The following is a 13,697-nucleotide window of genomic DNA, read 5'->3' as shown; positions in this document are numbered from 1 at the left end:
GTGGAAGATTCTTATGTCCAGTATGTTGTATTGATAATACCTTTCAGTCATGAGACTCAGTGTAGACAGTGGGAACATACAGATACCTCACCCTCCCTTTGGAACTGAGGAAGCTCACCCAAGAACAAGATGTTTCTATTTGTCTCTATAATGTAGCTACATATCTTAGGAACTCTCAGTGAAGATTGAACAGACAAATTGCTGCTGGGAAACAGCATAAGTTTCAAAGTACTCTTTTTCACAAAGTACCCCACATCACATACCTTTTGGCTTCAAGACAGAAGAGACTAATACAGTCTTGGACTGGATGTTCTTTTCTATACTGAATCCCATTTTCCCATGTCACTGGGAGATCTAAAGAATCTGAGCAAAGAGAACACAGCTTGATCTGGAAGTCTGATTGTTTCTTCCTCTCTGCATTACAGGTTGGATCAAGGACCCGGAGATTGTGTATGTATTCTGAAATCACGTTCTGAAGACATGTTTTAAATAAGAATGGTGTAAATTTTGGTTCTTTTAGCTGGTTCACCACTGTGATCTGTGCCTTCTGTTGGGAAGGCCTATTGAGAGTACAGTCCCTGGATTCAGCAGATTTTCCTATATTTGGTTTCAGATTTTGTGAGTGCCTGTGTATCTATATGTAGGTTTTTTTTTTCTTCCCCTAAGGACATGAATTTTTATCCCAATTACTCAACCTAATTTTCAAAGGCAATTTGTCAAGAAAGAAAGAAATTCACTAGATCAACCTACATTAATTCCTTCCAACCTCATCAAATACATTTATGGCAGTTTTATTTCCCGGTGTACCCTTCAACAGTTTGATAAACCAATACACAGAGGTTAGTGACCAGGCTCAACACTGTGGGTTACAAAAGCCACAAAAGATTTCCAAACACATGTTCCAATATTGATCTTAAAGTACATCTCTGTTTATCCCACCAGAAGTTTAGTAGGCACTGTGTAAGAGTTCTAGCCCATAAGAGTTGGTTATATTGCACATTTGGTAGAGAACTGATTTTCTATGTAGGGAGATTATGTTTCACTTCCCAATATTATAGAAAAAAAATTGTAGTAGTTTTATGCATACCAGGGATATTCCAGTTTACAAAGATCCCAAACACTATCATGATTCCCTCAGTGGTCATGAGAGAAGCTAGGTATGGTGACACACATATTTATTCCCGGCAACCAGAGGTTGGTTGGGGCTGAGGTTAGAGGATCACCATGAGTTCAAGGCCAGCCTGAGACTGTGTAGCAAATTCCAGGTCAACATCAGCTACAGTGAGACTCTATCTCCAAAAAACTGAATGGGAAAAAAAAAAAAAAATTTGTGAGATAGCATTCACCTGCAGACATTACCAAGTGAGTGATATAATATCCCAGATTCTTCTGGTTATTAATGGCTTCTGAAAATGGGAGACAGTCCACATGAAAAGGTGGTATGTGTCATAGTGAATTTTTAGCCCAGCTCAACTTATTACATTGCTTCATTCCTTGCAATGTATATTTCTGAGATTTATACATTCAAATGATTATTTTTTAGGATCACAATATCAGTCCTTTTTTGAGGCAAGCCAAATACGCTGCATTTTTTTATGTGAAAGTAAGAGAAACAGAGAAAGATAAGGAGAAAGAGAATTGGCACTGCAGGGGCTCCAGCCACTGCAATGGAACTCCAGATGTGTCTGCCCTTGTGCCCGTGTATGAACTTGTGCATTTGTTTCACTGTACATCTGGCTTTCGTGAGACCTGGAGAGTCTAATGAGTTCTTAGACAACATAGGCAAGTGCATTAACTGCTACGCCAACACCCTAGCCCATTAGTCCTTTTTAAAGCATAACAACCACTATGTTTCTATAACCAATCTTTACCCCGTTGCTCAGAAGCCCTGGAAAGACCTTATATACTTTTGTCTTTTTCATAATGTCAGTCAGTGGGAACCAAAGTTCATCTTTTCCTTGATAGTCTGTTTTACCTATCCATATATATATATATATTTAAGATACTGTCTTTCTCATTAATAAGTGCATATGAACTGAAAGTTGTTCAACTATTTACCACAGCAAGGAAATCATGTTTGATTTCAGTTAGGGTGACCAAAGTTAACACTGGTATTGCTGTTAGCTTCTTCTTGTTGGCATGGAGAGGGGGGACTCACTTGACAAAAATAAGCTCATGGGAGGAGGGTGCTTGTTTCAAGCTTACAGTTTTGAGGGAAAGTATCATCATGGTAGGGAAAGCATCACACAACAGACACTGGGCATCACATGCTGTCACATCAGCTGGAAGAGAGCAGAAAGAATGACCTAGCTCTGATCACTAAGCGGCTGGAATAGTAAATCTCAAAGTCCAGCTCCTAGTTTCACAGTTCCTCCCCCAAGTCTACAACCTCTCAGAGACTCCACCAACTGAGCATGGAAGATGAGGCTTAATCACAGACATATGAAGATCTGGCAGGCATGTTACATTCAATTCCACAGTTGGTGTCTGCATACAAAGGAATGGTTTCTGTGGACAAAACCCTTCACCTCAACTGGACAAATATGTACATCACTGACATTGCATTCCATAGGTCAAATATATTTGGGTTTAGAAATATTTGTTATGTTCCTTCACTGACATTGTTGGGACCTGGCACTTTCTTTTTAGAAATATCATTCATTTTGCTCAAATAGATGGGCTTAGGCAGATTTTCCCCTGTGTGAGCCTTGTAGGAATAAGTCCTTCAAGTATGTCCATCTCATCTAGGTCAAATTATGGCTATAGCCAGGCATTGTGGTGCATGTCTTTAATCTTAGCACTTGAGAGGCAGAGGTAGGAGGATCTCCATGAATTCAAACCCACCATGAGAATACATAGTTAATCCCAGGTCAGCCAGGGCCAGAGTGAGACCCTACCTCAAAACAACAAAACATAATATGGTTATAAAACTCTTTAAACTATGCCTTTTTATGCCCTCCATAGGCATGATGTCAGCTCTGATGGCCAGTGTGTCTGCATGCTTGAGGTTTCTTGAGCCTAGGGGTATCAAGGCTCTGTAGTGTGCTGGCCTTATGTTCCCTGTGACAGTGGGAAAATACATGTGTCTTCCTTCAGTGGCATTTGGAAGTGGGGATAAGTGCCTGATTTTATTTTATTAATTATGTTTATTTTCTAATTATACACACACACACACACACACACACACACACACACACGTATATGTACATTTATATTTGGTTTTCTAGGTAGGTTCCCACCCTAGCCGAGGCCAACCTGGAATTCATTCGGTAGTCTCAGGGTGGCCTTGAACTCGGTATTCCTCCTACCTCTTCTTTCTGAATGCTGGGATTAATGGTATGCACCAATGCACTGCCTCAAAACTAGTATTTTTTAATTCTTTATGTTTCAATTATTCTATACTTTAATATTCCCTTATTAAATCCTTAAACTGCAACTATTGTACAATTTTAATGCATTTTTCAGTTCTATACACTTCTATATCAGCAATGCTTTTATTGCATTCACTTAATTCTCAATTCTTATTTCCTTCAGGTCAATATATTCGCAGAGTTATTTCATCTCTCAACTTTTGTGACTGTCTCTTTAGACAGTGTATTTCAGTTGGTAAGTGTTTTGGAGGTTTCATCTTCATCTCTTGTCAATTTCTAATTACGACACATATTGGACTGATACTATAAGTTCATGTGGCAGTATTGTACTGGTCCACTTGTATAAGAATGTACTTGTTGTATCGTTTTGAGGTAGTTCTGAAAAATTTGAGACATAGACAGTAATAGGGAGACATCTGTCAGTCAGATCCAGTAATGATAGTTCTTCTGGAAATCAGCTCTGAAGGGAGTACATAACAGTTCTCCTGTGCACGTGTCTTCAAGGTTTGTATTTTTCCACGACGGGGCTGCTACTGTTTAGTCCAACTCTCGACCTAGTGTGTGCAGGATGGTGCAGGAGATGGTAAGTTACCACCAAGCATCATCCAACATTCTTCCTGCAGTATGTAAGAATTGGTTACTTTCCAGGATACCCAAATATCTATGATGTGTTGTGGAGGGGAGACTTTTTGGCAGTCTTTGTTTTCATGTTCACAGATGTCACTGCATTAACCATATTGCTTGAATACCCTTAGATCACAATCTTTGTGACAATATTCTAAAGAGTTTCTGATTAGATGTCACACAATATGACTTATAATTCACATTGTTTCATGGCTTTAGAATATTACCCATTGTGGCTCAAAACTGATCATTATGAGTGTAGGACATTTACACTATTTTCTGTTGTCTTTCCTTGCCAATAGCTGAATGCCAAGGAATAAGTTTCTCATTTCTTTGCTGCTTCTGGTTTAGTGTGTGAGTTCAATGACAAGGTTGCTGGATTAACTACTCAATGGAAGCTCTACTGCACAACCACAAACCTCCAATTGTATTACAAGTAAAATGTGAGCCACTGCATCAATGACTAACAGTTACTCTGTTGTGTTCCTAGATGTAGCAGACAGCTCTACAGAAGTGCAATACACAGACAAGGAAACCCCAACAGAAGTAAGTGAGAAGGTAAAGTGACATTTTCTTGCCTGAAATAACAAGGTTGCTTAACTTCTTGTTTTTGGTTGAGGTTGACATAAAAATATGCCACTTAGCATTATGGGTACTCCAAGATAGCAGATCAAATTTTGTGGAATAAGGGAATAATCCATGCTAAGTGTTCTCTTATGCAAAAGGACATTTGGAAATGGCAGCATCAGGTTGCACACTGTACAGTAGCCCTCCTATTTGGAATCTGTGTCTTCTCCTATGATGAGGTATTTTGAATTCATGACATAAAGAGAGTTAGAGATATGTTTTCCATGCAGAGATCATGGGTCCCCGATGCTGTATCTTACCCTTGTTTTGTAAAGCTTTCACTTTTTCACTGCTTCTTGGATGTCTTCTATATAAGGAAGGGAAGTGATACCATGTGCCCACAAGTCTCATGACTTGATTCTTACAATGTCTTTAATTGTATAATTGCAGATAGATGCTGATGAAAATTCAAATGGTAAGTATTATAGAATTGTTTTGAAAAGGAAAAGTAGATGTTTGGAATGCTTACTGAATTCTCTTTGAAAAGAGGCTGTATTTTTCACTTTGGGGATGTTGAAAGGACTGAGAATTTTGGAGAGGAAAACAAAATAAGTTCTGTTCAACTACCAGTGTCTGGAAGCAGTTGCACACATGCTAGGATTGCTTGGGCTTGTGTACTTGACGAATGCTGGGCCTTGTGTGCTAATATGGCTTTTGATTTTGAATACATGTGTGGTTATGTCTGAGGTTTTTCTTTCCTCAGAAGATATTTGAAATTTTAAACACAATTGCCCTCAACAAGTTCCTTGAACAAATCTATGGCAAACAAACTTGAAATGAAATCAACATAAATTATTTACCCAGTCTTCAGTATATTTATGACTGAAATTGGTGTGATATCAACCTGATACAGGACCTGACCTCTCAACTTTGTATGTGGACAAGTGGAAACATGACTCCAGATGTGTGGAAGTATCTGCTCCTCTCTGATTCCCAATTATACTTATGCCTTGTCAGGGAGACACTAGCCTGAGAGCTGAGTCTATAGAGCCTGTAAATTCCTGAGTACTCCATGCTCTACTTCATAGACCCTATCTATCCATAGAGTTCCTCAGTTGTCACCTAAACTATACAAGCAACCGAAAGGTGTTCCACAGACTTTGGCATAGTCCTTCATGTGATGAGCACAAATATTGCCTGGTTAAGCTTTGTGCATACGTTTGAGGTGAAAGCAATCAGTAGAACCACATGAATTACCTCTGAAAAAGTCTTAGGATATGTCTTAGAAACTGGCCATAGACATAAAATTTATTCAATATCTTTTTTTTTAAATTTTTTTATTATTTATTTATTTATTTATTTGAGAGTGACAGAGACAGAGAGAAAGACAGATAGAGGGAGAGAGAGAGAATGGGCGCGCCAGGGCTTCCAGCCTCTGCAAACGAACTCCAGACGCGTGCGCCCCCTTGTGCATCTGGCTAACGTGGGACCTGGGGAACCGAGCCTCGAACCGGGGTCCTTAGGCTTCACAGGCGAGCGCTTAACCGCTTAGCCATCTGTCCAGCCCTCAATATCTTTTGTATTTGACAATTTAACCTTAATATAAAAAATGTCTATTAAAGACCTCAGAGGAGGCATAAACAAGAACTGAAAGATTGTGGTCTGCCTGGTTGCCATATTGGTTCAGATTCTCTTATGCTTCTGGGTAAAGAGCATCAGGACCCAAGCCATGCCAATCCCCAGATGAACAAGGCTATGGAGACTACTGTCTAGTGTGGTCTCTGTAGCCACTTACTCAACAGAAACACAGGGCATGGGAAATGAAGAATCGAAGGAAAGTTGTGATAATCTTTGTTAGTATTTTTAACACTTTTGTAACTTTTTGTATATTCGTGAACTGAGGGTCATCAGTTAGTACAATGAAGTTTCCAAGTATCAGTTCCAGGACCCTGAAAAAAGTTTATTTAAAGTGTCATTGGAATTATATAGAATGGTGCATTATAGTAGTAACATAGGCAGATGTGATAGTTTTGGTCCATGTAAAGACCACATAACATTTTCATTGACTTCCAAATAGGAAGAAGAAGTGACCAGAGTGTCACCACATCATAGTTTGTAGTTAAGGACTTCGGTAGATTGACCATCTCATACCACCATTTTGTGGACTCTAAGCATAAATACAGAGACTTATTGCCACAGTTAAGGCTTGATCTTCTGTCCATACTTCTTCCACCAAGGAAAACAGTATAATACAGGATGAAAGAAATGACTACATTCTTCTGGCAAAGAGTCTAATGTAGTTAGTCATCACCTAGAAAGTCTAAAGGGAGGGGCAATGCTGAGTATATAGGATGCCCCAGGGAAGCATTCCTTCTCACCTGTTACTTTATCTGCACCCTGCTTTCATTAGTAAGTACTGGTTACTGTTTTGTGTAGCCTTTTTTGTAAGCTAAATAAATGATCTAGAGATGATAGTTTAGACAGTTGGTAAGTCGGCATGAATATATGTCACATAAACTCAAATCTGTAAAGATTTAGCCATTTTCCATTGCCGAGAAATAAGTGGGAAAACTCCATTTGCTATCGGCAAAGATTTGAATGTTTCATCTTAGGATAATTTAAATTGTAATTTTTTTTCCTGTGCCAATTTTTGTGAATCAAGTCTCTTAGCATCATGCGGCATACACAGAAGGCTCTGTGAACTAGACCCCTGAGATTTAAGGAAGATAACACAAAGATCTGTTTCACAGATTGTGACAAAATATCTACTGACAATCCTGATCTTAGTGAAACAAAACAATGTGCCCACAGTTCATAAAGACAACATGACCTTGGAAATGGTAGTGTAGGATTGTTGAATAGTTGGACATTAACTTGAGACTTCTATATTTGAGGATTATGTAGCAAAACTCTTGGAATATATATAATTCAGTTGCTAGCAAGGAAACCATTTCATCATCAAAACTAGCATTTAATCAACTACATACCCTGTGCAAAATGGCAGCCTAGGCCAGCATTCCGGATCCAAGTATATTGAAATGGCCTTGGAAATGTCATGAGGACCTTACCAATTTAGATGGGTAAAAACGTGAAGGAAGAAAGACTAGAGTCTTCCATTGAATGTCAGTGTGCAGTTTATGTCATCACAGTCTCATTATTTGTTTTACTTGTGAGACAGAGATTTCTGTAGCCCAGGGATTCATGAAATTCACTATGATTTACCTCAAACACTTCTGACACCACTCTCTGAGTGCTGATATCATAGACATTTGTCACCCAGTTCAGTTCACTGTGAAGATAGTGTATAATTTACAGTGCTTGTAAATGTAAGGCCAAGGTTTTTATAGGTCATTCGTTCCTGCTCCTTTCCCATACTTTTCTAGCCTGGAGGAGAGCCAGCCAGCAGCTTAGTTCACAATTGCTAATCCTCCACCTTCTTGTACCTTTGTCCACATATCTAAAGCTCCTAATGTGATTTATAACCATCAATTACCAGCATACTGACAGTTGCTGTTTCATCCTAGGCATGTCATCAGCACAGTCACCAAAGGAACCACAGCACGAGGTAAAGCACAGTTCTTCACCTTCTATAGAAATACAGCTCTGTGTTTCCATCAATGTGAATAATTCTTGCATAGACATTTGTTACTTGGAGGTGTGGAGGTGAATTGAACTCTCCTACAAACCAACTCATGGCTAAGACAATTAATGTCACCACGTCCTGCTCAGTGAATGGTAGAACGATTTCCCCCAGGAATGATTTTCTTTCTCATAGGAAGGATTTTGCACTGTCTGTATAAATGTTCTTGAGAAGTACAGTGTGCATGATAAGCATTTTGCTTTGTAGTGGTGTGTTTTGTGAGTTTCTAGCTGCGTGGCCATTGACTCAACCCACTGTTCCCCTACTTGTTTGCCTAAGTGATCTAAGGAAATCCAAACCAATGTAAGTAAGTGAGTGTTATGTCTTTATCGTCACCTTGTTTCTTTTGCTATACTTGCAGGACTCTACCAATGCGAAGCCTGGTATGTATTCTAAATGAGTCATGTGTTTAGGAACTATCCTACTGTTTCAATGCCAAGATCCCTGACCTGTATCCCTGATAGCAATGAGGGTTTGGTGTAGGATTTCATTGAGATGAAATGATTCTTCCATGAAGTCTGTAAAGACAATCAATGTAAAACTGAGGGTGATGCTCAATAAGTCAGTATTCCCTCAGGTAGGGTCGGAAAGCTTAGTGATCCACTCTTTCTACTGCCTTTCTTATCGAGGTTAGTAATGTGGATCAATGGAATTTCATAAGTGGTGGGATTGTCAAATGTGAAGATGGATTAAATGATCATGTTCCTAATCAGATCCAATGGGAGAGAGTCCTAGAAGTGGTCAGATTATGCCTTCTGCTCAGGTGACAGAGAGTCTCTAAAAGGTATCAGTGCGCACATGGAAATATGTGCAGAGGCCTAATGCTTTTACCTTTTCAGAGACATCATTGAGACAGTGGTGTCTTCAAGCTGAGGATGCCCCTGTATAAGCTACTATTTAAAGATTTTTTTCCAAAAGACCTAATCTTCCTGCTCCTGCCATTGGCAAACCTCCAAGCCTATCTTATTTGCTCTCAGATTGTGCCCATGACATGTTGTGTTGAGTTTTGTGCCTTGACCTCTGATACAGGGAATGTGGTGGGTCACAGCTCTCACATAGCATGACGTGAACTTGGAGATAAGGTCTTCTTGGGTCAGCCTATGGAGAAGCAATGTGTCATGCATTGACTTATGTTCCACCTCTCTGACTATATCCTGCAAACACTCTTCTCATGACTACCTCTTACCCAGAGGTTTCTCCACCATGTTTCTCCTATTTCCTGAGTGACCTGGTACCTTTGGATACTGTGCCTGGCCAGCCACAAAGACTTTAGGATTCCTTCAACTCCTTCTTGACCTGATAATGGATGCTAGGTGGATATACCCAAAGAACCTGGCCTAACGTTCTTACATAGAGTTCCCCAGACACAGTTCTCCTGAATGGGCCTTTGTTTTATCACCATTTTCTCTCTTGCTGTCCCTTTCTTCCCACTATATAAGGTATAGACCCACCTTCCTCTCTCACAAAACTTACTAGACACACAGAAATTGAATTGGAAACAACAGAAGATCAACAACAACAAAAACCCAGAGCATTCCAGTTTTTAGGAAAAACATGTCTAAAAAGACAATTGAGTCTTAAAACCTTATTGGATTTAGTTCTTTTACTCAGAGAACAGAGGTGAAAGGCTGCTGATGACCCATTGAAGCAAGCAGGAGAACTGAACAGGTGGGAAGGCCTCCATGCCCCAGCATCACCCAGAAGAGTTGTCTCTAGGATGGGACAAGTCCCAGAAAGAGAACCAAAAGGTGGCAGAAAATTTTCTAAGACCTTAGGGACAGCTAGAGTGAAAGGGTAGAGTCCCTTACCTGGATGCCCAACATAATTCCTCCAGGGAGCATTCAGTATTGTGATGTAAAATTGAATAAAATTCTTCCCTAACTTGACCCTTTTCGGCCCTCTGTCCCCAATGACAGCTTCACTGGAAGAACCAATGAACCAGCAACACATACATTAGAGCACAGCAGTGGTGCTGAAAGCTGATCATTCATACATTCCCCAGAAGTAATTACATGTCCTGGGAACCTAGAACATGTATGGAAAGGTTGATTAGACCCAAACATCTTATTTATTGAGGTGTTATAGATTTTGCTGATGGATTATATTTATTGTAGTCAATTCATACACTTGTCATATAAGTGTCAGAAGAAAGGAGTTTATTAACCTCTTTGGTATGGACCAAATCACTTGAGTGTGCTCTTTTTCTAGGTCACAAGGACTCACCACCTCATGTGGTTGGGGACCTTGGCTTCGCCCCCCCAAAATGACAAAGTTTCAAAGCTGGTGACTCCATCTTCACTGGGATTAAATCTTATCCTTGATGGCCAGCTCACATAGATGAAGTTCCTGGTGAAGATTAAAGCCACCTAAACCAAACCCCCAAACATACTATGGTTATTTTAGGACTAAAGGATGAATATCTTTACTCAGAAAATAAGAAAGATTATGGTAAACTAAATAAATGAAGAAGATTTAGTGAAGATTTTTCTGATAGATAACAACCTAAAAAGCAAACTTATAAGACAACAGGCACCAATTTAACAGATACATTGATTATTTGAAGCTTTCATGGAAGAAAAAACCATAATGTTTAAAGGAAGCTACATATTGTGAGATCCAACAATGAAAATGTGACTACAGAATAGTAAGCCCAAACACCATCTGAAGAAGAAGGAAGAAAAAGGGAGAAAAAATGGAAAAGACAGAAAGGATGACAACCTGTGGACCCCACCAGATACGAAAGACAAACCAAGTTCACTGCAACAAGAGAACAACAATGCTGGGTATCCACCCCAGCAGGCAGACCACGCAGGGTTCACACCCTTTCAGGAAGATATCACAGGCACCCACCATAGAAGGAAGACCACATAGGACATTTTCCCCAAGAGGAAGAGCACACAATGCTCCGACCACAAGTGGAAGGCCTTGTGGGCACCCACGTCAGGAGTAAGAACTTGTGGGGCACCTACAGAAGAAGAAGGCCACATCAGAGACACCACCACAGGTGAAAGACCATGCAGGAACCCCAATTCCCGGAGGAAGACCTCACAAAAATGCCCACCCCAAGAAAACTGTGTAGAAGCCCCCACTCCAGAAGGAAAACCTCACAGTAATTCCCACCATAGGAAGACCATACAAGAACCCCCACCCAGGAGAAAGACCTCAAAGTAATGCCCAACGTAAGAATGAGACCATGGAGGAACCCCACCTCAGGAGGAAAACCTCACAGTAAATCCCAGCCTAAGAAGACCATGCAAGTGTCCCCACCACAGGAGTAAGACCTTACAGTGATGCCCACCCTAAGAATAAGACCGTGCAGGAGACTCCACCCCAGGATGAAGGCCTCACAGTAATGCCCACCCTACAAAGACCATGCAAGAACCTGCACCCCAGGAGGAAGACATCTTGGTAATTTCCACCACAGGAGGAAGACCTTAATATAATGCCCATCCTAAGAAGACCATGGAAGAACCTCCACCCTAGGAGAAAGACCTCAAAGTAATGCCCAACCTAAGAGGACCATGCAAGAACCTCCACCCTAGGAGGAAGACCTCATAGTAATGTCCACCCCAGGAGGAAGTCCTCAAAGTAATGCCCACCCTAAGAAGACCATACAAGAACCTCCACCCCAGGAGGAAGACCTCAAAGTATCAAAGTAATGCTCACCTTAAGAAGACCATGCAAGAACCTCCACCCTAGGAGGAAGACCTCATAGTAATGTCTACCCCAGGAGGAAGACCTCAAAGTAATGCCCACCCTTAGAAGACCATACAAGAACCTCCACCCTAGGAGGAAGACCTCAAAGTATCAAAGTAATGCCCACCTTAAGAAGACCATGCAAGAACCTCCATCCTAGAAGGAAGACCTTATAGTAATGTCCACCCCAGGAGGAAGACCTCAAAGTAATGCCCACCCTAAGAAGACCATACAAGAACCTCCACCCCAGGAGAAAGACCTCAAAGTAATGCCCACCCTAAGAAATCATGCAAAAACTCCACCCAAGGAAGAACTCAAAGTAATGCCCACCTGAAGAAGATCATGAGGGTACCCCCACTATAGGAGGAAGAACGCACAGTAATGCCCACCCTCAGAAGAAGACCACAAAGTAATGTCCAACCTAAGAAGAAGACCATGGAGGAGGCCCCACCTCAGAAAGACAACCTCACAGTAAAGCCAACCTAAGAAGAAGACCATGCAGGAACCCACACCCAGGGAGTAAGACCCTACAGTAATGCCCATCCTATGAGGAAAACCTCAGTCATGCCCACCCTAAGAAGACCTCACAATAATGCCCACTCTAAGAGGAATACCTCACAGTAATACCCACCCTAAGAAGGAGACCATACAGGAGCCCACACGCAAGGAGGAAGACCTCACAATTGTGCCCATCCTAAGGTGTTTGTTCATGGATATGTTCTTACAAGTGTGTGGGATTGTGCCATCACTCAGATCCCATATCAAAATGTTAAGGCGAGTTAGCTAGCTCACCAGCGCATGGCACAATCTCAGACTCAGGTGCTTGACTTGGAACTCATCCATCCCCTCTGAAAACCACCAGCCCCCTGGGCACTAAGCACATCTCCAAGATGATAAGAAAATCCAATCCAAGTCACCAGGTGGATCGACCTACTGTTTTCTACTCTCAGAGTAAATATTTTTCATATTCTACCTTTTGTGTCTATGCTTGTGAATTTTTTACTGGTTAAAATTCAAGAGCTTGTGCTGCTTGGTTTTGGAATTACAGTGCCCAGTGTTGTAACCCTAAACTACATCTTCCAGATCTGAGAAAAGCTCTGTGGCTCCCAATTTCCATAACACTAAAATGCAGACAGACTTGCATTTAAAGTACAAATGCTGACCAGACTATGCTGGGTGCTGTGATAAATCCTCTAGTCCTGTTTCCCCATAAGGGCTGAGCACCTGCAATCTCACCCCGCCCCAGGAGCCCATGTCAAGGCTCAGGATCTGTCTCTAAAGTGAGTTGCTGTATCTGCCTTTAAGAAACTACCCTCATTTTAAAGAATTTGTAAGGACTTTATATCCAAGGAATTCCAGAAAGCATTTTTTAAATATTTATTTTATTTTTATTTCTCTATTTGAGAGCAACAGACAGAGAAAGGTAGAGGAAAGAGAATGGGCATGCCAGGGCCTCCAGCCACTGCAAACGAACTCCAGACGCATGCACTCCCTTGTGCATCTGACTAACGTGGGTCCTGGGGAGTTGAGCCTTGAACCAGGGTCCTTAGGCTTCACAGGCAAGTGCTTAACCACTAAGACGTCTCTCCAGCCCGCAGAAAGCATTTTTATAGTGAGTTTATAGAAACCTTGCCAGCAGTTTCAGAAGTTCCTGGCTTAGTAGGTAAAGGCATATGCTTGCAAAGCCTGCTGGCCTGAGTTCAATTCCCCAATACATAAAGACAGATACACAAAGCGTCACATGCATTTGGAGTTTGTTTGCATAGCAAGATGCTGTGGCTTCATGAACTTTGGGTTCT

General features: G+C 41.1%; 1 protein-coding gene across 1 annotated transcript in view; it reads left to right on the top strand.

The window, feature by feature from the left end:
* The window catches only part of LOC123459448, a 53,112-nt gene extending 42,643 nt beyond the window's left edge, over positions 1 to 10,469 (top strand). Inside the window, exons 23-29 of the mRNA XM_045146071.1 lie at positions 426 to 450; positions 3,535 to 3,606; positions 4,486 to 4,553; positions 5,013 to 5,037; positions 8,087 to 8,127; positions 8,564 to 8,585; positions 10,411 to 10,469. Coding sequence (XP_045002006.1) covers positions 426 to 450; positions 3,535 to 3,606; positions 4,486 to 4,553; positions 5,013 to 5,037; positions 8,087 to 8,127; positions 8,564 to 8,585; positions 10,411 to 10,469 — 312 coding nt within the window. The remainder of the gene's footprint in view (positions 1 to 425; positions 451 to 3,534; positions 3,607 to 4,485; positions 4,554 to 5,012; positions 5,038 to 8,086; positions 8,128 to 8,563; positions 8,586 to 10,410) is intronic.
* Positions 10,470 to 13,697: the final 3,228 nt, after the last annotated feature.

The sequence above is a fragment of the Jaculus jaculus genome, chromosome 3 (genome assembly GCF_020740685.1).
Source record: "Jaculus jaculus isolate mJacJac1 chromosome 3, mJacJac1.mat.Y.cur, whole genome shotgun sequence".
Classification (NCBI taxonomy): Eukaryota; Metazoa; Chordata; class Mammalia; order Rodentia; family Dipodidae; genus Jaculus; species Jaculus jaculus.
Note: the sequence above shows the minus strand (reverse complement) of the source record. Positions and strands in the feature narration are given on the sequence as shown.